Source organism: Ammospiza nelsoni, chromosome 7, assembly GCF_027579445.1.
Source record: "Ammospiza nelsoni isolate bAmmNel1 chromosome 7, bAmmNel1.pri, whole genome shotgun sequence".
NCBI lineage: Eukaryota > Metazoa > Chordata > Aves > Passeriformes > Passerellidae > Ammospiza > Ammospiza nelsoni.
In genome coordinates, this window is record NC_080639.1 from 28,445,805 (window position 1) to 28,470,990 (window position 25,186).

The following is a 25,186-nucleotide window of genomic DNA, read 5'->3' on the forward strand; positions in this document are numbered from 1 at the left end:
GCAGTTCCCAGCATTCCTTCACTTCCCTAAATGCTTCATCACCCAAATTTCTACAGCCATGTATTTAAAACCTCTCTAATTCTCTCAATAGGTTTCAGAATACAGGTATCTTCGAAGCCCTTCCTCCTTGAGTTACATGACTTTGCACAACCATCAGCTTTCAAACACAGTAGTGTCAAATAAGACCAAGTCATCTACAAGCACAGGTTGCAATAAGGAGCTGTGTTGGACAGTGAATTACTTTGAAATTACTTTGATGTTTCTCCCCCAAGAAGAAACCCACCTTCCACTTACTCTAGGGCAAACTCAAAAGGTTTTATTTTAATTTTTTTTTTTAGCAAATTCTATCACGTAAATGTTAACAAAAAAACATCTGTACAATTGCCATGATACACTCAAAAGTGAAACAAATAAGATATAAATACAGATATGGATGTAACATGACAAAAGCGGAAAAAATAGAAAAAAATACATGCGCATGAACACGGTGCCAACAAAGTCATTTCTCATGGCTGGCATTTTTCAGAGCATTTTTAACTTCCCATTTAAAACATTGTTAGCAACGTCCTGCTGTGTACTACAAAGGTCTATTTTTCTGTCCCTTAATATGTAATATTATGCTTGATAAATAAAGGGGTGGGGAGTAAAGGTTCTGATGACAAAGATGCAAGTTACATTACTTATACAGGTTATTGGTAAGCTAGTAATAAGCAATTAAAAAGACAGTCTTGTATTGTATTGTAATCCAGGCAAGCACACATAGTGTACCTTAAGAAAGCCACATGCCTCGGTATTTCTGAACTACATGAGAACTACAGTACGTAGACCTGTGGGGCAGATGGAGCCGGGATTTGCCCATGCCCACGGAGCACTGGTGCAGCCAATGGCAGAAAAAACATCCACATCTGAGATTTCGGCAACCTTGCAGCCACGAGCTGCTGTCTGCTGAGAGTTTTCTCCCATTCAGATTTTTAAAGCATGGTGGGCAAAGAAAATACACTTTTTTTTCTTTTTTTTTTTTCTTTTTTTTTTTCTACTTTTTTTTAAAGGTACGAAAAATTGAAGCCCTGCATAATGGGCAGCAAGAAAAAAAAAGGCAGCTGCAGTAGGTGGCTAGTGCCAGGAGAAGGTGAGCACAAGCTTCACCGGAGCAGTGAGGCACTGCAGCATGCAGACCTTCCTCTGCAAGCGTGCGTGGACACTGATTTGTAGCCAGAGAGACCTTTATGCTTGCTGAAGAGAAAACAAGATGATTGTACAGCTTGTTGAAGTCAAAACTGCAGATCAGAGAGGTGACATTCAGAGCTAGCCCTTTGAGTACTTCAAAGGAAACACAAAATAAAAACTGGGTCATGTTCAACATCCTAAAGAACCCTACTATGTACATTGTCGATGATGATTCATAAATACCCCAGCAGAATGCTCCTACTGTGGACAGGCAGAACACACCCTGGAGTCCTCCCAGGATGGACAGTGCTCCACCCACACCATGAAATCAAGTAGCACATGGATGAGCATCTGCTGACCAAGAGAACTGAATCTGATTCAGAAGCAAGGCCTGATCCCCCTGCAGGGCCAGGGAAGCGCGGGCTGGCCGCAAGGACGAGCTCAGACCCCGACTGCGGGGTCAGGGATGAACAGTGCACTCACTCTCAGTGCATACAACAGCGTTTTATAAAGCATATAAAATCATTGCAGAAGGAATTCGATTCCTGGAGATTTGCTACAGTGTGCCATTCAATGGAAAGGAAAAAAAAATCAAAACCAACCAACAGCAAATGATGATAGACCAAGCTCCATCACAGCTGGGAGGGACTAACACCACCTGGTCAGCTATGCTGACCTTCTGAACCCCAGACCTGGAACAGAAGATGCTGAGCTGAGATGGGGAGAAAGAGAGGCATAAATACTAAGCAGTTAAGAGCACAATTAAAAAAAAAAACAAAACAAAAAACCAACACCCCACCCTCAAAAAACCTAGCCCACTACTAAAAAAATCAAACAAGACAGCTTAACTGCTGCCAACAAGTCAACTGAGTATTTCCTCAAAAGGAAAAATAAATTTGTGTTAAAATCAAATTTGAATCATTCAAAAAAAAAAAAAAAGAGCATTCTAACAAGCACACAGAAATATGTGGAAAAGAAATGGTCCACGGAAAGGCAGATACGAACCATGGAGCAGCCAATTCCCCCCCTTTAGTGAGGATGGCTTTTCTGAGCCTGCAGAAAGACCCTGGGGGAATCCCCCACCCCAGGAAAGCACATGGTTTCTCCTGCCATAGCATTACTGGCTGGGAAAGATGAGAGAATTAGCCTTGCAGCCAGCAAAAGCCTCACACGTGTGCAGCAGGAGCAGGTCACCTCCCCTGCTCTCAGGTCAGCAGGGAAAGGGACCAACAAGCTTTGCAGCCCAGTGACACACAGTGCCCCACCAGCCCCAATCCCTCCTGAGAAGAGAATTAGGAGAGAAGCTGGCACCAAGCGTCAGCTCCTCAGGGATGGGGTTGAAACACAGAGGGATAATTGATGGAAGGGGCTTTACCCTTCCCTGCTGCAGTAATGGAGTCTCATGTTCTCAGTGTGCTTCCAAGGTGTCCCTTCAGCTCCTAAAGGGGAGGTGGAGGAAGCTGGAGAGACTCCAGGGCACTGAGAGCAGCCAGGGAACACACATCCATCACCACAGCTGCAGCCATGAGCTGCAAGTCCATCACCCTCTTGCATCACTGGCATGGAGGCAAAGCCCCAGCTGGGATCCATGGCAGGTTTGGGGTGGGCATGCCCAGCAGCCAGGATCCAGCCCAGGGCCAAACCCAGCACGTCAATTAGCAACCTCCTGCCTTCCCTGGTTACAGGCAGGCCAGGGGGAGCTCCCCCTGTGCAGGAAGAAGGGTCTCTGTTCAGGGAAGGGCAGTGCTGTGGGTGTTTCATTGCTGCTGGTTTGCCTCTGTCCTGGTCTGTGTCATCAGGCTGCAAACACCTCACCCAGAGCACCCTGATGCCAGCAGTGCCCAGTGAGGGACCCTCACTCTTCTGAAATGCAGAGCACTCAGCTAGCCTGTGCATGGAGATGGCACAAAGGAGGCTTCTAAGGGCAGTTAAGAGCACTGCAGGGTCCTCAGGAACAGGAGGGGCTGTGGCAGGCAACCAGCACTGTCCCGGCTGGCTCAGAGGTGCTTCCATGTGGTATTTCTGTTCAGATTCAGACACCCTTTCTGTCCTCTGGGATGAACATTTTGCCCAAAGTGCAAAGGAGCTGTGGGGACAAAGCCATCCAGCATCAGTGGGTCAGTCAGAGCAGCAGATCAGCCCTTTGATGCTACAGATTTCAAGGAAAACAGCTGGCACTGCAGTACAGCTCTGCCAGCTCCCACTGCCCACCCACTGACACACTCAGAGCCTAACCCAATCCCACCCACCCAACTCCACTATCCTATTTGCAGAATCAGTCCCAGAACTGGGTCTCAGGTTCCCTTTGGGGAGTAACAGGTAACCTGGAGAGTCTTTTGAACATATGAAAGAGCCAAATGGGTTGAGAGGGGAGAAGTATTTACAAAGTCAATGAAAAGAGCAAGAGCCCAGCTGTTATGCACCGCACAGCTGGCTGGATAGCAGTTACAGAGAGATCAGCCCATCCGGGGTCTGTCAGAACTATGTACAAAACTCAGATGTTTAAAAAGAACCTACTTTCATTACTCACTTGGTATCTCTCAGTATTAAAGCATCTGAGGCTGGAATCACAGCCATACCTGCAATGATCTCCCCATGGAGGGCCCTGCAAGTCAGCTAAGCTGCAACAGGGAGTACAGAACAGGAACACAAGAGTTGAAAGAAGAGAAGGACCCAGCCAGAATGGGTGAGGGGAGAGAGCAGGTAATTAACACACAGGAACCAAAACTGGGTATGAACTAAACCCACAAGATTTGTTTGACTTTTACACGTGCCCAGGTTCTTGGACTCAGTGTTAGAATGCTAACCTAAACATATTTCTGAGATTTCAGCAGGCTATACAAATATGTTTAAGTATGGCTTTCTGATGTTCACTTTTAATGAAGACTGCGACACAGACCTTGCTTCCTTTACATTCAATACCAGTAAGATTCTACATAAAAGCTTTGAAGGGACTAAAATACTGATTGCAATAAATATCTGCAAGTCCTCCTTGAGCTGATGGAGCGCGTCAGTGAAGAGTAGCAGAAAGGTCTCTGAGAGGCACCGTTGATTGCTTCTAAGTCTACACACATGTCCACACATCTCCATTAACTGTGCGTTGAAACATCTGAAGAGGAGCTGCTGTTGCTGTTGGTGGTCTGTGCCCTCTTTATATACAAGTTTAGTAGCTTCATCTGAAAGAAAGAAAGAAACATCAGGAGAAGATGCCAGGAAAAAACAGAGGGGAAAAAAGCTGACTGCCAATGTAAAAACTCTGATTCCATAGTGAGCTCATTTTGGGGTGAGCTGACACTGGGCATTCTGGAGGAAAAACAAGAAAACTGACCATATTTCAGAACAGAGACAAGAGGCTATGCCCAGTCCCAGTGAAGTTACAGACAGATTTCATGGGATTTAGAAAAGCCTCTTGCATTTCACTTCAGCAGCCATCAGTTCACAACCCTCAATCCTGCAGCCAGGCCAGGTCAAGCAGGATTCCCACAGAGGTCAGCAGGGTTGCAGGCACACTGGTGATCCAAGAGCCAAGGGTCTCCCTCCTAGGAAACACCCTGAACCTTCCCTGTTGTATAAAATGTTTTCTTTCAACGACATTATATCTTCACTAATGTGGTACATCTAGTGCAATTGCAGTTGTTATGACTATATACTTCCCTTGCATGGATTTGTTTTCTTTTTCCTCCTTGCCACCTAAACTCCAGATCCTGTAATGACTCATGTTAACATTTAACTTTAAACAGGCAGGCAGTCTGCATAAACCCAGAAGAATTACTTACATGTTTATAGTTAGTGATGTGGTGGACTCTGTTTGTGGCACCTAGGATACTGGAATAATAAAGCCTCTACAATATTTTATAGGGGGATTTCCCAACATCTCAAATATAAACCTCATCACACATAGCTGACTCCTTGCAGACCAATTTGAAGGCACAATTGTAATTTTTTTAGTGACAAGACAGAAATAAAATCCAAGTGGTTTTAGTTTCATATTGTTTTGGTCTATACCACACTGCCTTACCCATGAAAGAAATTGACTTCAAAATGACAGAATGAAATCCTCTGAAGTAAGTAGCTATTTATGTGCACAGATTTGTTTCAGAAACAAAACCTGCAGAATTCATCTTAAAACTGTGTAGAAATCTTGGGTATGAAGACTTAAAACAGCAGAAAAAAAAATTTGTGGTGGCTTGTTGAGAGCTCTGAAAAGCAATCAAACACCAACACAAAATTCTTGTCTGAAGGACAGAGTTGAATTAAGGGCTTGGTTTCACTTGCAGCATCAGGTCAGAATTTGAGTTTTGCAGCTAGTCTGACTCCAGGGTACAAATTCCTTTGAAGGGTCATTTGAGCTTGCTGTTGTCCCAGAAGGAAAGGGACACATGTGCTCTGCTGTTAAGAGTGAAGCTCTACCTGCATCTCTACCAGCTGCTACCATCTCACAAGTTGCTGCTGAGAGGACCAGCTCTCCCACCATCCCCATGCACTCCCATCACTCTCTGCATGAGGATGCCTGTGTGGCCACAGAACAGACTAAAAGCTATTTAATTTGTATTGCAGATCTGGTTTTCAGCCAGAGCAGCCAGCTGAGCCAGCTCACTCCACAATCACCTCTGGATGTAATGCCAAAGGAGGAAGACAAACGTGGCTGGAGAAGGACCTGCTCAGAGGCAGCCTGCAGTTACACAAGATCAAATGTATCACAAAACCAATCTCCAAACACCATTAAGATTTTCTAAGTGGGATTTCAAATGCTCACAGTGCTGAGCAGGTGCAGTGCTGCTCCTGTGGCATTTGTCAGGGTGAGAGAGGATTTAACAGAGTTCAGGGAACCCAACCCAGAGCTACAGTGAAGCCACTGGTCTTGCTGCTAGTAACAGCCAGCAGAATGGCTTGCAGTACCAAAACACCAGAGACACATTACTCAGGTACCTTGCTTCCTGTGAGTTGTGCGAGATGAGGTTTCAGTTCTTCTCCAATTACTGAATAAATAGCCACTAGGCAAAATACACTGGCTTTTCTGACACTGCTCTCTGTGTTATCATAACCCTGGAAATGAGAGGAAAAGGTCAGAAGACAAACAGCACTCCCCAACACCCTTCCTGAGCAATACACTGCAGAGCTGATGTGCATTTTGCAAATGTGGCTGACCTAAGAGATCAATTAAAAAACCTCTGCTTAACATAACAGTCTGCAACCTGAATACTCAAAGAGCAAGAGAATGCAATCACCCTATCTGTTCCTTCTGATATTACTTATTACTGTCATGTTGTAAGTTATTAATATCTAGTTATTTATAGCATTAGCTAACAACACATGGTTTCCTAACACAAGCTCAGGACTCCATCAGATACACACATTTCTGTGTCCAGTTCAGATAACCATGAACTATCCTGAACAGTCAGGATTCTTTGGAGGGCTGCTTACCTATCACAGACGAAATACCACAGGAAAGAACATGCTGAAAGACCCCTGTGCTGATCTCTGGCAGCTTTGGCAGAGCTCACACTAGCCAGCAGGTCACTCAGCAGCTATGGGCAGCAGTGCCAGGCTCAGGCAGAGATGCATCACTCAGCACCATCCCACCCATAAGAAAGGCAGACACCACTCCAGCCTTAGGGGTGCCAGCTTCTGTGGCTGCAGGGTGACCTCTGCCAGGAAAGCCAGAGGAGAGACTGACCACAGCTGGGGCTGTCCCAGCTGCAGGGCCCAAGCACAGCCCAAAACAACAGTCTGCAATCCCACAGAGCACTGAGCTGGGAAAGCAGGAGACCTCGGTGAGCTCAGAGAAACTCCAAGCTATTGAGCATCAAGGTGGAGAAAAGGCTGAGCCTCCTCATCAGCACCAGGACAAGCACCACAGCTCTCCCCTGCCAAGCCCTGCTCTTCCATGGGGTCCCCCCTGTCCATGGAGAGCCTGCTCCAGGCTGTTGAGCTGCACACTTGTGCCCACACTGCTGCTGACACTCCTTGCCTCCTCACCCCTCTGCCAGGACCCTCAGCATGGTGAACAAGCACAAAGGTGATTCTCTCCACACACAGTCCTTCAGCCAGCATCCCAAAATACTTCCCAAATGTAAGGAGTAAATTCCTTCTATTACTGAGTTTCTAAGGTAAGGAAATACCTCAGGCAGACTCTGCTCTGAAATAAGAGCCATTTAAAGTAATTAAAGAAGACAAATAAAGCTGCCTTTTTAAAGGCATGCTGCTCTCAGATTTTTCCAGTACATCAAAGTTTCGCTGTTCAGATTGTTGTCTCAAACAATGATGGCTAAAACCATTTTACAACAAAAGTTTAGATGAATACAGAATTGTCCAATTCCCAGAAGCTGAGATTTAAGAATTGCAAGAACTGACACTACAAAGTTGGGAAGAATGCCAGGATGCATAAGGGGAATTTCAGACTTTGCTCTTGTCCTTCCAACATTTTAAGCTCACAATGAGGAGGCCTCTGTATCCCAGTTCTCCATGGAAGTCTTACCCACCTAAACACATCTCCCCCTTTCACTCTGACTGATCTGTTCCTGTCACAGTCTCTCCCCAGTAAAACACACACATTTTCTCTCCTTCCTCACTGCTACTTCACATATTTTCTTCTTGTTTGCAGCCCCATCCCAGCACTGCCAGCTGCTTGTGCAGGGGACCAAAGACAGCACTGCTACAGCCAGTGCTCAAAGCTAAATCCATAGTGTCCAACTAAGCCTTAGCACTGGCAAAAACACAGCTCCCCACCCAGCCTGAGAGAGTTATGAAAGAGGCTGAATAAAGTCAGCAAGTAGCTTGGTCCTAATTTCAGAGAGAAAAGAGGAAAGGAGCAACCTGCGTGCTGGGATTCAAATTCAAGTGCAAAGAGCACCATCAAAGCACAGAACAGCTCAGCAGAACTAAAGGGGAATTAAAGGGGACTACAAGATGTACAGAGACAGTGTAAAATGTGGCTAACTCCTATCCTCAAATTTATTTCATGGCTGCTACTGGCTTATTTGGGAGTCAGGAAAAGGCATGCAATTGTGGAATATCCATGTAGGAAACTGAATTTTCCTTTCCTTAACATTAAAAGGATGAAAAACTCATATATAAAAATTTTATTTTACCAGAAATAAACAGCTTAAATTACCAAAATCTGGCCCCATAGGGTCCATCAGTCTCCCTCCCTTGTGGCAGAGATGTCACAAATTAATGGTGGCTTGTGCTCAGGAGCAGTGACATGGGATTCTGTACCTGTAACAACCCAGGAATGATATCAGGTAGGAGCTGATGCAACGATTCCTTGGAAATCCTCTCGATGACTTTTGTTTGCATTTTGATGGCAGCCAAGTTAATTGGATAGTCTGCAGTCTGAATGATGGGGCAGAGCACCTTGATGCACTGCTCGGGGTGGATGGAGCTTGCCAGGGTGGAAGCAGCTTCTTCAGCAGCTCTGACAACCTGGAATGAAAGTAGAGCAAAGCCTTATGTTAATGAGGTCACCCTTGACAGCCAACACTGCTGCTGTGTGCTAGGAATGACTGCCAGGAAATGCTTGGGGATGTTCATTAACAGATCTGCAGGAGGCTTTGTTGAGAGGCAACTGACTCTGAGACTTCACATCCTCTATCTCCACTGACATCTTTGCTCCAGCCAGTGGCAAGAACTCCTTCCTGCCTCATGTAACTGTGTCAGAGTTGTGGCTAGGTTGAAAAAATGATCTGTCACCCAAGGCAGACAGGCACTCCCAATCCCAGGAGGAGAGAGAGGATGACATCTCTCCAGCCACTGCCAAAGAACCCAAACCCACCAGCTTAGACTTACACCAAAGGTTTCTCCTTAACCATTATCACAAATGGCTCTGCCACAGCTTCCAGTGTGCACTCAGTGCTGAGTGGCACGTGCCATGCTGAGGCACCCTGGCAGCTGTGTCCTGCCCCTCCCCAGCTGAACCACACTGCAGCCAAAGCCAGGTCACAGACACAAACTGTCCCTGACTCAGCAATGTAGCCCATCCAGGCAGCACTGGGATCACCATACAAAATGGGAGCCAGAACAAGTGGAAACAGCAGCAGAACCCACCCTCTGAACCAGCCCACACTGTAAAGGAGTCACACAAAGCAAGGATGATGCTAAATTCAACTCTACCCTGAGAGAAAGCAGATTCACAACTTCCACTCTTCCCCAGCAGGTAGGACAGCTAGTTCAAAGAAGAAAGACCCAAATCTGGTCTCTCCTCCCAAGAGAATTTATTAATTTTACATTCTGCAGTAATTGGATAAAAAAGAACAGGATGGGAAGGCAGGTTTTCTTTTTTCAAGTGTCTGTGCTAATTGCCAGGCAACAACATGAAGCTTCCTCTTGGCTGTCCTCTTCCTGGCCACAAATAACACACTCTTTGCTACTCATGTTCTTGTTACAACACAAAATATGGAGGATGCTATTTTCCATCTTCTCTCACTCTCCTCTTCTCAGGACTTACTTTAAAGGGAGGGTAAATCCTGAGCAGACAGATGCCCTTGTGGGCAGACTTAGATCCAACACCTCAACTTTAAGAAGAAAGAAGCATTCACATCTTTGTCCCCTCATGTTTGGGCTCTTCCAGCTAGTCCCAGGCAGTCCCTAACAAAGCCCAGGAACATTAAATCACCCCTCTTTCCTGGTTGTGTGGGAGGCTCAGGTGCCCAGCACCAGTTCTCTACCTCCTCCTAAACTGAACTACCTGGGGCAGTCTGAAGTCAGTACTTTGAAACTAGCACCAGGAAATCTGTCCCAGGCAATCTGCAAAACAGCAAATCAATCAAACCACAGGTGTCCCATCCCTTAGACTGAAGCCATGGCTGCTGAATTTGTGTTGTTCTCCTCTCCCACACACTGTGATGGCATCAAACTCAGGGACTTCTATTTGAGTAAGGCAACTATGGACAGATGTAGCTCTATCAAAGCCTCAAAAGAAGGTAAGCTTTCATTATTTTTAAGCAGCTACTGTGGATAATGCATGAATAAGGAGTAGCTGGAAGCTTATCTTAGTCCATGGACGACAAAACACAAGGTTTAATTGACTTTCAAGAGAACAGCAATTAATAGTGACCAGAAGAAATCATCTCCACCTACAGAGCCAGCTTCACCCACAGTCACAGCATCCCAGCCATGCTGCCAACATTTATCTTCCACTGATGCTGAGAGCTCCCTCCCTGAAACAGGAATGGCACAAGACACTTGTATTCCCAGGAAACAGCAGAACTCCTCCACTTGGCTTTTGGCATTCTCTAAGGCAAATCCAACAGTGAATGTGACCTCAGACACTTCACACAGCACAAATATTGCATGCAGGCAAGATATGGGCAGGATGGTGAAGTAACCTGAGATTTTGAACTGCCTCTGTACCAGTGCCCTATTTACAGAAATAAAGCTGCCCAAGTGCTCCATTTACTTCAAGCCTTTCTCATCATTTAATTATAACATTAAAACATAATCCAAAATGAATGGCAATCCACAATGTGGTCAATATGAAAAAAAAAAAAAAAGTTCTTCCTGAAAGATCTGTGAATGAGCAGCTAGGCAGAATAGAATGCAGAATAGAATTTTTCCAAAAATGATGGAAAGCATGAACTTAGAGGGCTCTGATACTTTACCATCAATTTAACTATTCACTAGGAAGCCACTAGCCAAAAAACCCCAAATATTACTATTTGAACACAGGCCACTTGGGATTTTGTTCTGCAGCAATGTCAAACACTGCTGGGAGGGTGTTTTCAGACACTCCCAGACAGAAAAGCTGACACATATATCATAACACACTAAAAGAAAATTGTAAAAAAAAAAATTCAACCTTATATTCTCTTGGAATCCTACTTGATAAAAAAACAACAATATTTTAGTATAAACCTATGGCTAGACTCTGATCTCAAACACACTACCATTAAAAAAAGCAGTAGGTGAAAAATTTAATGAATATTCTATCTGGGTTTCAGCTAGATATCCTGTTTGCACACACTATACTATGTCTACTAAGTTGAAGGTATGAAGCAAGTCCATGAGACAAAAAGCCCATTAACCAATCCCAAGCGCAAGGAGCATTAAAATACAGTGAATTTTTAACAAAATAAGCGAGAGTTCAACAGCAACAAAGGTCACACACATTTTGCCCATCAAAAGGTGAGTAACGAAAGTTGTGAAGGTACAGAAATTATTTATACCCTTGACAGTCCTGCTTTCAGCACTGCTGCCCAGTTCTAGCATGGATGTGGCTACATTTAGGCAGTGGCTGGCTGTTTCACATCCCTTCCCCCCAAACACAGGAGGATGCATTACACATATCCAGCACGACAGGAGCTTGTAAATATGACAACACCAGGGAGACTTCCAAGCCTCCCATGAGCACATCTGGCAGACAATGCCTGCATCTCAGCCACACTTCAGCAAACTCCCTGAGCTGTGATTAACTTTAATAACATGCTCAGGTCTCACTGACATCAACAGCATTCCAGCATGTGCTAACATGCTTGTTTGGATGAGAGCCTCTGCAGGTAACAGCCCCTGGCTCCCTGGGGAAGCACCAGCCGGTGACAGGGCTTAGGAAGGGGTAGGGCAATACCAGCTGACAGTGAGCCAAAGGGAAAAACTCATCCCTGCTGGCACAGGAAGCCAAATGCCACCATTTTGCAATGCAAGTACCAGCCCTGTCCTTCCTGCTGGCTTTGGCAAAACAAAACACTCAGCCACCCAGAGAGACTGCATCCCATGTGGGGCTCTCAGTATTCACCCAACTGGCTCAGAGGTCTGCTCACCTGGCACTGCCAGAGAAATCAGCAGCACTCCCAAACAGGAAAGTGCATTATCTAAGGGTACAACCTGCCAGGTCATTTGGCAACAAGAACATGAAATTGTGACAGAGTTTAGCAAAGACATTTTGCCATGAGGCACACCCCTTGGGTCTTGCAAATTGGACATACCTTACAGCATCAAAAAATCAAATGTCTTTTTTAATCAGGGCTTTAACTTGACCAGCAGAGTGAAACAACCTTAAAAGGAGTGGGAGAAATGAATAAACAGGATCAAGGAACAGGTCTTCCTCCCAGCTTTGAAGGCAAGACCAACAGATACACGTTGGGAAGTGACAGGAAAGGCCCGTACTAACAGTGACACCACAATAAGTAGTGTCTATGTAATCTACCCTTTAGCCTAAGAAAATGAAAGGGTGCTGTTTGCTACGTGCTCAGACTGGAGAGCTTGCTGTCACAAGAGGATTAGAAGTTAGACAAGTTAACCAAAGGGAAAAAAATCCAACCCACACAGGGAAGCAAGGCAGAACCATTCACACGGAAAGGCTTTAAGACAGCTGGAAGGGGGAAGAATATCCACAGGGAAGCATCACTGTATGCCTGCTTCTTGCTAGTGAGTCAGGGAGGGTATCAAGTGAAGCAAGATTTTTGTCTGACCTAATATAATTATTCTTCGGAATCTCAGAGATACAAAGTAAAAGTAGAAAAGCCGTCAAATGATGACAGCAGCTGGAAGCAGCAGGTTCAAAAGGGTGGCTGTGAAGCAAGATGTGCAAGACTACAGAGAGCCTGCAGTTCTTTAAAAGCACAGACACTAAGCTGTATGTAAGGTATGTCACAAACATGATTTTACCTCCCAGTAAAAGCTTAGAGCAAACCATGGCTTGAACTGGATAGTTTGAAATCGTTCAACACAGGGCAGGTAGCCCTGGAATGCAGATCTAAGAGATAGCTCTTGGCCTTAAAGCAGTAGGTTTTTCTCCTTTCTAAAGGCTTACCTTATGCTCTACACACTGGAGACTAGATTCAGCCTGACTTTTGCAGGCATAACATAAGCTCTGTGTGCTGGAGGGTTCCTTGAAAGACATCTGTGATACACTGAGACCTTTCTAGTGAGTCTCATGAAAGAGAAGTTTTTATACTTCCACCCAGCTTGCTTTAGGGAAGGAGCCATATTCACATGCACAAAGCCAGTGAGGTACAGCACACAGAAAGCTATTCATCACCAATGTCTTCCTTAATGCTACCAAGGAGCAAACTTCTTGTCAGGCAGTAACAGGTCAGGCAAGCCCAGGAATATGCATGGGAATTGCTTCCTGATTTCAGTGTGAGGGGATATGCTGATGTGCAGCATTAGTGTGATCAAGACAGTGACCTGTCACAGAGCCTTCTCTTCAATCAGAAAAGCACACTGGAATCATCAAATCACAACATTTGCTGGACAAACTTTGGATGACAATTCCCACTGGTTTACCTGGTTAACAGAGCACTGCAGCCACAGGATCCTATTCACTTAAGACAGCCAGAGCTCAGACTCCATTCTCTTCCACTCAATTTCTTCTGCTCGGCTACTACACTTCATGCATTAACATGTTGCTTGCTACCTGACAGCTGCAGCAATCAGCTTACGAGTTTTGAATAGTTTAATTTCTGCTTTAAAGAGACACAAAGTACTGGAAAATAGGACAAGGAAAATGTCCTGACTCCCCTAAAGCGTGCCAGGTTCATAGGCTACACAGGGCATCAGTGTAACATGTAGGATCTCAGCAAAGCAGCACCTGTGGCACCTGGATGAGAGCTTCCCACAGGAACTCAAGCTCCTTTGGGAAGTACTTTGGGAGTACTCTGCCATGATTGCTAGTTCCAGTGTCTCTGCAGAAGGTTATAGAGGATGAGGCAGTGCAGGCAAAGCCTCACTGAAAGGTTAGAGGCTTTGTACACCACTGTGAAACAAGCAGCACCAGAGAAGTTTATTAAGCAGAAGAACAAGGTTTTGCTTTCAGGCTTACAAGACATGTGGCTGGGCTTTTGAGCCAATTTTTGCCATCTAGAGGTGGTTACTTAAAGCCTGTATAATCTGAGCTGGAGGGGAAGGAGGTTTACCAGTACCTAGTCAGGCAAACTCCCATCCCTGAAGGCTTTACAGTCTAATTCAGACAGGAACAAACAATTATGGACTTGGTTTCAAAGCAGGAAGTGGACTCAGCAATGGGTGAGATGAAAAAGCAGTGTGATTTTTATAAGGATTCAGAGATGAAGTAGATTAGACTGCTTCTCCTGGGCACTAAACATTTGAAATGTACTGGGAAACTGAAAAAGCACATAAACATATATTATGAAACATCAGTGACTGCCCAGCTGCAGCACTTGGTAGCTTCCAGCACAGACTAAGTAACAATCTTCAGGACTATGATCATTTAGTGCTTTTCTTTTTGCAGAGACCTACACAGATCATACCATCATCAGAAGACAGTTACAATATATAAATATCAGAGGCCAATCTAAAAGCACCTCAGCAAGATAATAAAAATTATCAACAGGTAATGGGTAACTGATTTCTTCTTCTCCCTCTTTCAGAGGGTTACAACAAAGAATGTACAACAACAAGCATCCCAATTATGCTTATGGACTTTCTGTATCATAAAATACAGAAATTAGATATCTAAGATATGGCACAGGATTCTTTCCTTACACATAGAAAACAGACATCAGTTAAGTCCATAGGATTTGTGCCAGAGACAGAAACTGGGAATTAGCTATCCTATGATTTCTAACTCTGCTGCTGATTTCCAAGATACTAAACTATTTGTTTTAAAATACTCAATAATAAGGAATTATCCTCATTTTGCTGGCATGAAACTGAAGCAATGTCATTATCAGTGGTATGGGGTCAGCAAGCAGAATCTCTCCTTAGTTATGGGTGAGTAACTACACTGGAACAAATGAGTTAATATTAACTAATTGGCAACAGAAAGATGGTTCTCTTCCAAATAACTACAAACAAAGATTGATTAAAATCAACAAGATTTAATATCATCCACAACTTCAATTACGTTCTAATGCTCCTAAAGTAAGTGAAAGGCATTTACATGCCAACCCCCCTAAATGTTCCCAGTTAGGACTGAAGCAAGCTTGACTCTTCACATCACCCCATTAAACCAACAGCACTGAATAGACTGTTGTACTACAAACAGTATAAAAACAGGACAAAGTTAAAAAATGCAAACTAAACATGAATCCCAACCCAGAGCCCTCTAGTCTGTAGCCTAGGGTTACATTAATTTTGACCTGCTATTGAGGTCTGTGCTTTGCCAATCTCCTGCATTTGCACTCACAAGGTGTGACTCAGCTCCAGCTCCATGCACCAACTTTTCCTCTCCCATATCCCTGAGGGGAATTGTGGTGCTCTCAGCTGTGCTGCTCTGCTGATCCCAGACCTTGCCTTCAGCAACAGAAGGCAGACGATTTTTAGCCATGGCAAAGACCCAACTGTCTAAAGACTTCTGCTTGGCCTTGGAAAAACAGCCAATTATCCAGGCATCCCAAAATATCCAACTATGCTACCACTGTTTTGATACTTCCAGCTATGTAATCTGGAATAAAGTCACAGGTCTTTTCTTGTTTAAAAAGGAAAAGAAACTTTAACTAGATACCAGCACTCAGCTGGGGGAGGGGGTGATATTTGCTGGTTGGTGAATATATTGTTTTTGACATTTGATGTCTCCTGGTGATGCTGAACAACAGCAATATTGGAATTTGTGTAGACAAACAAACCTTCCTGATTTCCAAAGAACTGCCTCTTACTATGACTTCTTGGAGACAGTACCCAACCTTAACACTTCTGCTCCTCTTCAAATTCCCTTTGCTTGGTCACTTTAGATTGAGTCTCTGGGGGTCACATATAACTGAAAATGTGAGCAGTAGCTGGCAGCAATTAGTAGTCCCTGTGCTGAAGGGGAAATTCAGGTAAAAAAAAAACTGAAACAGATACAGCTTGCTCAAAACAGACATTTTCTCCTAAGTTACACAGCCTGTTGGACACCAAATTATCTGATCATAACCAAGGATCACTTCAGTCTTCTGCTACAAGGCAGAAGCAGCCCAGAAACATAAAGTGGAGTGTCATCTTATCAGGACATCACTGACACAAAGATTAACCCTTTCCCAAATAAATTATATACCAGCTTTTCTTGAAATAGTTCTTAGAGTCTGGAGGAAGATTTGATTTTATGTAGTTTAAGAACAGTGCAACCGCTCCCTTTAATACTGGTCTGATATAGTGAGAAAGCAAGCTGTAGAACAGACTGCTCAGCACCTCCTTTCCCTCTTCAGCTATTCTTTCCAAGTGCCCTTCACTCCCAAACTGGTGAATCCTCATTTAATCTCTTGCTCAGTGGGATCCAGACAAAGGGCAGCTCCTCCTGCCCTCCTGGAGGGAGCAGGGCCACAAAGTCAGCAGAGGGACTGAGCTGGAGGGCCACCAAGGGAAGGGAATTTGTGACCTCCTGGCTCCAGGCTATGAGTTTGACCAACTGAGCCATGCCCAAATGATCTCTCAGTTAATTTTTCACAGACTTAACTGAATCAGCAAGTCCCAACTACAGGTAAAAGCACTTTGAGCACATTCCCAGGTATATATTTAGCCTAGCTCATGTGGATACTCAAGTGCGGGTACCTTTCTTAACTTCAGGAATGCTGATATGCTTAAACGACTGACAGGCAGATGATACTTTCCTGGGCTGCACCATGGTTCTAGAGCCTCATTTACACAGGGATCAGAAAATACTCATAACACAGAAAGAAAAATCCAAAACCAATGTCCCCACTTAATACAGCTGTGCTCACACAGTGGATGGCAAAACAAGAATATACCTGCAGTGTCCTGCTGTGACAGCTACCCCCCAAAGGTCCCACTGCAGCTGCTGATGTCTCATTATGAAGCTGCTGGGAAAGCCATGTCAAATCAAAGCCACACTATGTGCAGCACAGCAGCAACTTGCTGAGCACAGCACAGCTCAGTTATTCTATAAAGAACTGCCAGAACTCCCACCTCTCATTCCTGGTTTATCTTTCCCTGCTTTTCCCTGGGAGGTGCCTCATGCAAATCCTAAAGAACCTTTCCACACCACAAGAATACAGAGGCATAAAGCATGGTGCTATCAACATCAGTCTTGGCTTCTGTAAAACCCACCAGTCCCACAAAGACAGTGGATTCTGAGGGACATTAAAAACAATGCCAGGGACTATCTGGAAAGGTCCTGCTAGAAATGTTAGTTCTGGAGGATTCTCAGACAAAAAATACAAAGGGCACTGAGTCAAGGTGAGCTGAGAAGCATGCAAACAGGAAAACTTGCCAATAAAAGGCACTCCTTCAGAACATAATGTTTTGTCTGACTGCTTTATCAGAATATCAATTTACAACTGCTTCTCACTACTCTGAACTGAAAAAGACAGGGGTGCAAAGGCTCTAAATCAAGAAGAGGAAGGTAGGCAGAGTAGGGTGGCCCTCATTCACTAAAGCATTAAACATATTCTACTTCTGTATTTTAGAGAAATCCAGACTGTTATTTTCTTTCCCTGAGGGTGTTTTTTGTTCGGCTGTTTTGATTTTCAAAACGTACAATTTCTGCTGCCCATGGTTAAATAATCTTGTGTCATTCACCCAATGCTCTGGAGCAGTCTGGTCTATTTTAATAATCTTTTCATGGCCAAATATCTTCAGAGATGCCTAAAACTGCTAATTTAGAATAATCCTGTTATAGAGAAGAATAAATGCCTTAGATTTCAAACCAAGGACTTTGGTAACAAAACCATCACAGACTGCTAGGGAAGTTCTGGTAGCACTTTCCAGAAGGTTTAGTTCAAACTTCCAACATGCATGAGGTAGATTAGAAGATCCAACTTGGAAATCAATCTACAAACACTAACTTTAAATGTAATTTGAATTGATCTACTTAAAATATTACCATGTCCCTTTATTCTAGCTTACTGCAGAATACTTTCAGTTTTGTACATGAGTTCTCTAACAAAAAAGAAAATGCAATTCACCCTTCCCTTTGCTTCTTCCTCTGCCACTGCAGCATGGCCTCTGTCCATTTTCTCCTGTTACTCACCAGTTCCCAATTTTCTAGCACAGCCCAATTTCACCATTCAGTTTTCACACACAATTCTGCTTAACACAGCCTTTGTGTTCTCCAGTACATTTTATTCTTACCTGTACACACAGAGGCAGCACAGTGCCCCCAGCATGTTCTAAAAAGTAATTAAACATGCCCTTTTTTTTCCTATAGTTCTCAGCCTGTCCTGGAATAAGCAGGGAAATCCAGGGAAATTAACAAACAGTGGAATACCACTCCACACAGCTCCAAGTCTACATAAATAGCTCTGACAGTCTCCACTTTTTTCTTCACTGTTTCAGCATGTAAAAATCCTGTCTCTTCATACCTGGGAGACTTAATACTGATTTGTTCCACTGTCAAGAAGACTCAACACGTTTGCCTGTTAAGCCTCACAGGTCCTACCTTCCCTCAGCAGGTCCAAGTTGCTTTTCCAGTAGCTGAAAGGTTCACTCACCTCCTTGTGGGAATCCTTATGTGCTTCCAGTGTTTTCATGATAGTCAACTCCGCGTAGTTCTTGAACCGCGCCGGCTGGTTCCGCAGGATCTCCCTCAGGACCCGCAGTGCCAGGGCCCTGATTGAATGCTGTGTCAGGAAAAACAGACATTAGAAAAAGGTTAGAAAGAGTCACTTCTCAAAATTGTAGTTTGAAGTGAATTCTCATGGCTCATCAGAAATTTGCATGGCTCCCTAAGCCACCAGTTCCAGTGGAGTAAGCAGTGGAGTCAATGTAACAAAATTCAGAATGGGGCTCCTTGCTTGCTCTTGCACAAAAAGCCACATAAAATGACTGTTGTCACATATACAAGAATCAGAATGACTACTTTCCTAAATTCCATTTTCTTTTGGCAATGAAGTACAAATTTGTACTCACAGGAGGACATCTACATTACATGAACATGTATATTTTGCCATTCCTCTTTTGCTCAGCTTGGCAGATCCAACTGGGCTCCATCCATGCCACAAAGCTGTTTTTCATGTACTAAAGAAGTAAAACTGACTTGTCCTGTAACTCCTATGGAAATTACTTTCAAGGACTTAAGTTACTGTAGTCAACACTGATCTATGTCTTCATCCTTCCTATCAAAAGATCATGAGCAGAGGGGATTTGTAACAGCTGTTTCAATTTCATAACTTACATTAAATTTTTGACCTGTGGCCATTCCAAATAGATGTCATTATTTCAGCAGACAAATACGTACTTTACTTCATCCTCTTCAGCCTTTAAAACATGTGCTTTGCTATTCATCTGAAAATTCCTACAGTAGCACAATTCACGTGTACTTAAGACAAAGTCACCAGACCTTGTGATACTTGTGTGATGGTGCTATCATTAAACAAGTAAAACTACAGCAGTTCATGCTTAAACTAAGAACAATGACTAAGAAAATGTCAGCAACCTACCCTGCTTCAGAATTAACATTCCTGAGAGCATGATATGTATTTTACAAGTAGTATAAAAAATACAACAGATTTTTGAATCAGATGAAACAAAAAAATAGAACTGTGAGTGCTTTGAAGCCTCAGTATTGTAACACTCAGATGGAGCATGGCTCTGATGTGAAGGTGCGGTGGCGTGTTGAGCCTTTACCAAATATCATTGTGCTGCAAGCTGAACAAATATCCCCAAAGAGAAAAAATCCTAGCCTGTACATTTCCACTTTGATCAACTACCAAACATAAAGCTGTGATAATAACACAGTTTTTTTTTTTAACATTTCAAAACAAGATCCCCTATAAAAGCAGCTTGCTCTTGATGACATTTTTACAAGAGACAGAGACTCATCACATGAGATCTAATGCCCTGGGTCTTTAAACCACCCAGGGGAAAAAATTAATTTATTCTAGAGTGCCTTTATTCTGCTTGCTGGGAATGGGTATAATATAGCTAAGAGCTTGTAGCTTCATCCTAACTCAGAAGAGAATAACAGAAGTCTTGACAGTTTTTTACTAGACTAGAACTTCTTTTCTGATTTTAGTTTCAATTTCCTATCTATTTATTAGTAACACTCTTGAAGGAGGGGGAAAAACTGGGACATTTTGGAGTAACTTAAACTCATCACTGAACAGAGTGAAAAAGTAGAGCTGTTAACCTTCCAAAGAAAAAATAAGCAGTGCAGCATCACTGATGAGTGGCAGGTTTCATTTAAACTGGTGTGTAGGAATTATTACCCAAGATGAAGCAATAGACAGGAGAATTAAGACAAAATCTACATCTCACATCTTTGTCTCCAAGCGTTTCCAGCAGCAAGAGCAGAATGGTTTTGAAATGCTCCTCCCAAACTCCAAGATTATCCTCCCTTGTGATCTTGAGCAGTTCCAGGAGAGCTCCTTTCCGCTCCTCCACCCGCTCGTTGTGGTTGGAGAGCTCTTTCAGAAGATCAGCCACCAAATCCGAATGGTCAATGGGTACTTCTAGGACAAATGGCAGCAAATCATTTGGAGAAATGGGGAAAAGATCAAAGGTGCCAAGACTGCTCACCCTCTATGGAATAAGGTTCATGTAACAAGGGCCCCCCAAAAATGCATCAACATCCAGGTGGTCTCAGTCAAGGAGGCAACAGAATCAGACTAGCCCATAATTTAACCTGAGTTCATAGCAGGGCTCATGCATCCGCACGTGGCTTCTAATGAACCAGGAAGAGATGACAATTGGTTTCTTCCAGTTCCAACAATTACTTCTACAAGATGAGAACTGCTGTGGTTTTTCCCAGACATACACACCCAAAACCAATGGTCACATGTATGACCTTTAGAATAAAGTACAGTGACTCATCAGTGTACTGCAAAAGAATAAAGCTGATGTGTAGCTGCACTTAATGAAGTCAAACACTCAATAGCAACAAGCTGTTGAGTGAGACATTTCAGCCATGAAGAGGGGAAGGTCCCAAAGCAGTGTCCCTACAGATGCATGTGGATGCTTAAGGGAGTAGTTTACAGGAAACCCCAGGCAAACAAGAATCAAAACCACAGTATAAAATTTTTTCCCAGTATCCACAGATGAGGTTCTGCTGGGACATGAGAACAAAGGGTATTTCATACCAAGCTTTGGCGCAGATGCAATGTAATACACAACACATGCACAGGCAGGCACGTATCTGAGGGCACTAGGCATACAGAGTGGCAGTGAGCTGCCTGCAGTGCTACAAGGTGAGCGGATACAAACCATCCCGGAGCTGATCCATGTCGTCATCAAACACTGCTTCCTTCAGGGCAGTCTTGTCGTAAGTGTTAATGGTGTCAGCATAAGGATAGGGGTTGTACTCTCGAGCACGGGGCCCCGAAAAGGCGCGGGGAGGCTGCGTGTTCAGCAGGGAGGTTTTGTTGTCCAGAGCCATCCTGCCGCCTTCCACAACGTCACCGCTTCCGCGGACATCGCCACTAGGGAGAGCAAGGCCACCATCCCGAGACACCTAGGGGAATTGAACAGAGGGGAAAAAGAGAGGTTTAAAATTCTATGGAAACTGTAGCGTTTTTGGAGTTCACCCACCAACAGGAAAAGGCACAGATTTACATGTATTATTTATACATAATACTTACGTAAAGCTTTGATTACTACCTCTTTCTTGCACACAATTGCACCTGCTCAAAAATATCTCATAATCATAGTTTCTGTAACCAGTCTTGCACCATAAGATACTGTATGAGCTGTGCACTTGGAATGAGCACAGGTCCTAAGCAGTGAGGGAAACCATCCATACATTTTAAGAACATTTCCCATTACAGACATGACTACACACACTCCAGGTAAAAGCCATCACTGAGCCATGCTGAGGCTGAGGAACATCAGCACTGTTTCCATCCTTCATGGCACTTGCACAGAAGCCCAGTGAGCACATTCCACAGGAGGCCAGAGTTCAAAGGGAGCCAAGGGAAACAGTCAGTGAAACCCCATAATTAAGATATAAGAAATTAACAACCAATAAGCAGAAGACGCCTGTAAGAATACAGCACGAATAACTGGATTTTGTACACAACAATCCACAGACAGGTTTGATCACAATGTTTTAAAATTTTGTCTATTGGGGGAGAGTAAACAACGGAACACTTACAATGTCACAGTCCTTTTTTCCATCACGTTTGATTGGCTCATTCAGGTCCTCTTGACTACGGAAACTAAATTTCTCAATCGCTTCTGTGACTCCACGAAGAGAGCTGTAGATTTCATCAGAGTTTAGGTTCTCCGTGTCATAATCCAGCATACTAAAGACCAAACGTATATGAAATGTTACAAATGAAACTGGAATCCACTTCTGACTGTCAACAAAAACAAGCTGGAGACATATGGTTTGGAGTGCCCTTTCTAACAGTGACTTGTAACACAACATGGATGGAATCAAAGCAGAGTTCAGGTCTGAGCTTCCCCTCAAATGGGGCTAAAACAAGGAGAACACATTGCTGTCAGTGAAAGGAAAACAGGTCCACTGTTTCTTACACTCAGTAAGTATGCTACCTTCTGCAAACCAAAAAACCCTATCCCCAGTGTGGCAGTGGTGTAATTTAAAAAGGAAAATAGTCTCAATCACTCTAAGAACTCAAATGGTTGTGACAGCTGGCGGAAATGAAATCAGTGAATTTTAAGTTTAACAATATATGAAACTATGACAGATTTAAATGGAAAGGAAAACATAACTGGACATAAACCTTAGTCTAATATGGCCCATTTTAATTTATAAAGTATTAAAACTTAACTCACTTGCACAGTGCCTTGATAAAAACAGCATTTTAGTAGTTGGCCTAAGTTTGAGAATTCTCTCACTTAAACCTGACACCTTCTTGCAGTTTATCAGTTCCTCAGAAATTTCTGAGCCAAAAGTTTTGGGATTCCTTGAGGAGTTATCCAAAATTAGGTCCCATGATAAAATGCCTTGCATGCAAGGGCAGATGATATTATAAGATCTGGAGTAAGAGAAGTTCCTACAATCTTTGAGAAAATAAAACAGCATTATTGGCAGGGCTTTGCTCTATCTAGGAGAAGTTGAGTTTGCATGACAATCACTAAATTAATAGATCCAGCAAGACAACAATTTCTGGCAGTCTCAGATCTCAGTAGAGCCAGAAGCAAACAGACTGAATCAGACATTTACATCAAGTTGTTTGTCAATAAATGCAAGAAGTGGCTCCCTACAGTGGTGAATTACTATTTCATAACATTTTGGGAAGAATGACAGGATAGGGTTGGAGGCAGATGGCTGAACTGAGTTGTGTTCCTTTTCCACAAAAGAAAGATTCCCTATGAGGTGGGTGGGGGAAAATCCCAAACAAACAAGAAAATCCCTTCTGAATTCTGCATAGACAGCTGTTATTTTCAATGGAACCAAAAGCAGGATATTAAATATCTATTAAATATCTAGAACCACAGCTTTTTTTTCTGGAAGAAACTTGGGGACTTCAGACAGAGGATAAGATGGGCTGCAATCCTTTGGGATTAACACACTGAAAATAGCCATAATCCCTGGCTCCCAAGCAACGTGTTCGCACTACACTCACACAAGCATCAGCACCATGTATTTTGGCAAAGAAACCAAAGAACAATTCCCCAAACAGTGTCTGGCAGACCAGGGAGAATGAGCAATCATTTAACAGACCAAGATCAGGAAACAAAAGCTGTTCATAAACCTACAGAAGTTGAAGTATTTAAGGCTTTTCAGACAGCTGAACAACAGTAATGCACTGTGATGGCTTTCCAGACAGAAGGGAAGGCAGTTTTTAGGTTCTTTAGAAGTACCAGTCAGGAATGGGAAAATCTTTGTTTCATACAACCTCAAAAATATACGTTTTGAGCTCAAGCACATTTAATTCACAGATCTTAAAGAGTTTTTCATGTAACTTTGAAGTGGGCAATGAAACACCCATTTGAAAAGGTGTACATGTGACTGTACCTGTGTTCTCACACCAAGAGATGACATGACTTACCAAAGGTCACACAATTAAATCCATAGCAGAAAAACCAAGAAAAAATCACAAATATAATACTGACAATAAATCTGCTGAAGTCATCACTTCTTTCCTCAGGGATGAATTCTGCCCTACACTGTCACCAAAGAACAATGAGAATACAGACTCTTCCGTGCAAAGAGACTAAGGTAATGTCTCAGAGCCACCAATGTGATGCATTTGTCAAAGCACAAACCCACATTTTAATAAAGATCTAAAGAATCCAGTGATTTCATATATAGAAGTAAGCCTGTGTAGGAGGTCACATTATGGCTGTGCTCTACATGAATGAAAATTCTACAATGTGAACACACGTCTCTACTGACAGTATGTGCACTGGAATACTTCACAGACAACACAATGGGGGGAATAAAAGCAAAATGGAACTACACTCACCTTTCAGGAAAAAAAAGGGCACAAAAGGGAAAAAAAATTATGACCCATGCAGAAAACTAGAGGAAAGGCACAGGATGAATAAGAAGTGAGTAGAGATGAGCAGTGTTTAGGGATGTCACAACATTATTTTCCATCTGCTGCACAAAACCAATGCAGCTGTCTGTAAGCTTATAAAGATACAATTTGGTAGTTTTCCAGTCTGGCATGAAATACATTTTACTTCCATAATTGTTATTCAGTTTCCAATCCAAACTATGTGTAAGTAGTCCACAGTTTAGTGTCTTCAAGCAGTACACAGTAACTCATGTCCTTGCACTTTCAGGCTCTGGGCTGGAATATATGTTACATTATTCCAAACCTTATTATCTGGTGTCAGATAAAAGAAGACAGAAAAAACACTCTCAACTAGTTTTATTCCAAAAATTAATATGGATCCCCTCCATAGATATCTCCACAGTGTCCTAGCAGAGTCAGAACATTCATTTGAAGTTTTTAATTCTGCAGGCATTCACAGAGTTACCTACTACTGCATTCTACTTTCTCTCTCAGATGTCACAGGTTCTCAAGCTTTGAGCCCTCAAAGAAAAATTTCTTTGCTTTTTTTTTCATTAGTTTTTCATTAGGAAAAATTAAAGTCTTTTCTTTGGCTTTAAGGAAAGACTATATAGTCCTTCATCAGGTAAGACATATCTAAGTCAGGAGAAACCACATTTACAGATGGTTTGTTGTCAGGGTTTAAACTTTAAAGAATCCAAGGAATTTAACAGATATCTGACAAATTAAATTTGTATTCAGGTTGGGGTTTTTTTTCTTAAAACCAG

General features: G+C 43.1%; 1 protein-coding gene across 1 annotated transcript in view; it reads right to left on the minus strand.

Moving 5' to 3' along the window:
- Positions 1 to 294: 294 nt before the first annotated feature.
- Positions 295 to 25,186, minus strand: part of CLASP1 (cytoplasmic linker associated protein 1) — a 171,113-nt gene continuing 146,221 nt past the window's right edge. Inside the window, exons 33-39 of the mRNA XM_059476504.1 lie at positions 22,085 to 22,235; positions 21,199 to 21,445; positions 20,254 to 20,444; positions 18,489 to 18,617; positions 8,386 to 8,592; positions 6,097 to 6,213; positions 295 to 4,343 (exon numbers count right to left, since the gene is read on the minus strand). Coding sequence (XP_059332487.1) covers positions 4,257 to 4,343; positions 6,097 to 6,213; positions 8,386 to 8,592; positions 18,489 to 18,617; positions 20,254 to 20,444; positions 21,199 to 21,445; positions 22,085 to 22,235 — 1,129 coding nt within the window. The 3' untranslated portion in view covers positions 295 to 4,256. The remainder of the gene's footprint in view (positions 4,344 to 6,096; positions 6,214 to 8,385; positions 8,593 to 18,488; positions 18,618 to 20,253; positions 20,445 to 21,198; positions 21,446 to 22,084; positions 22,236 to 25,186) is intronic.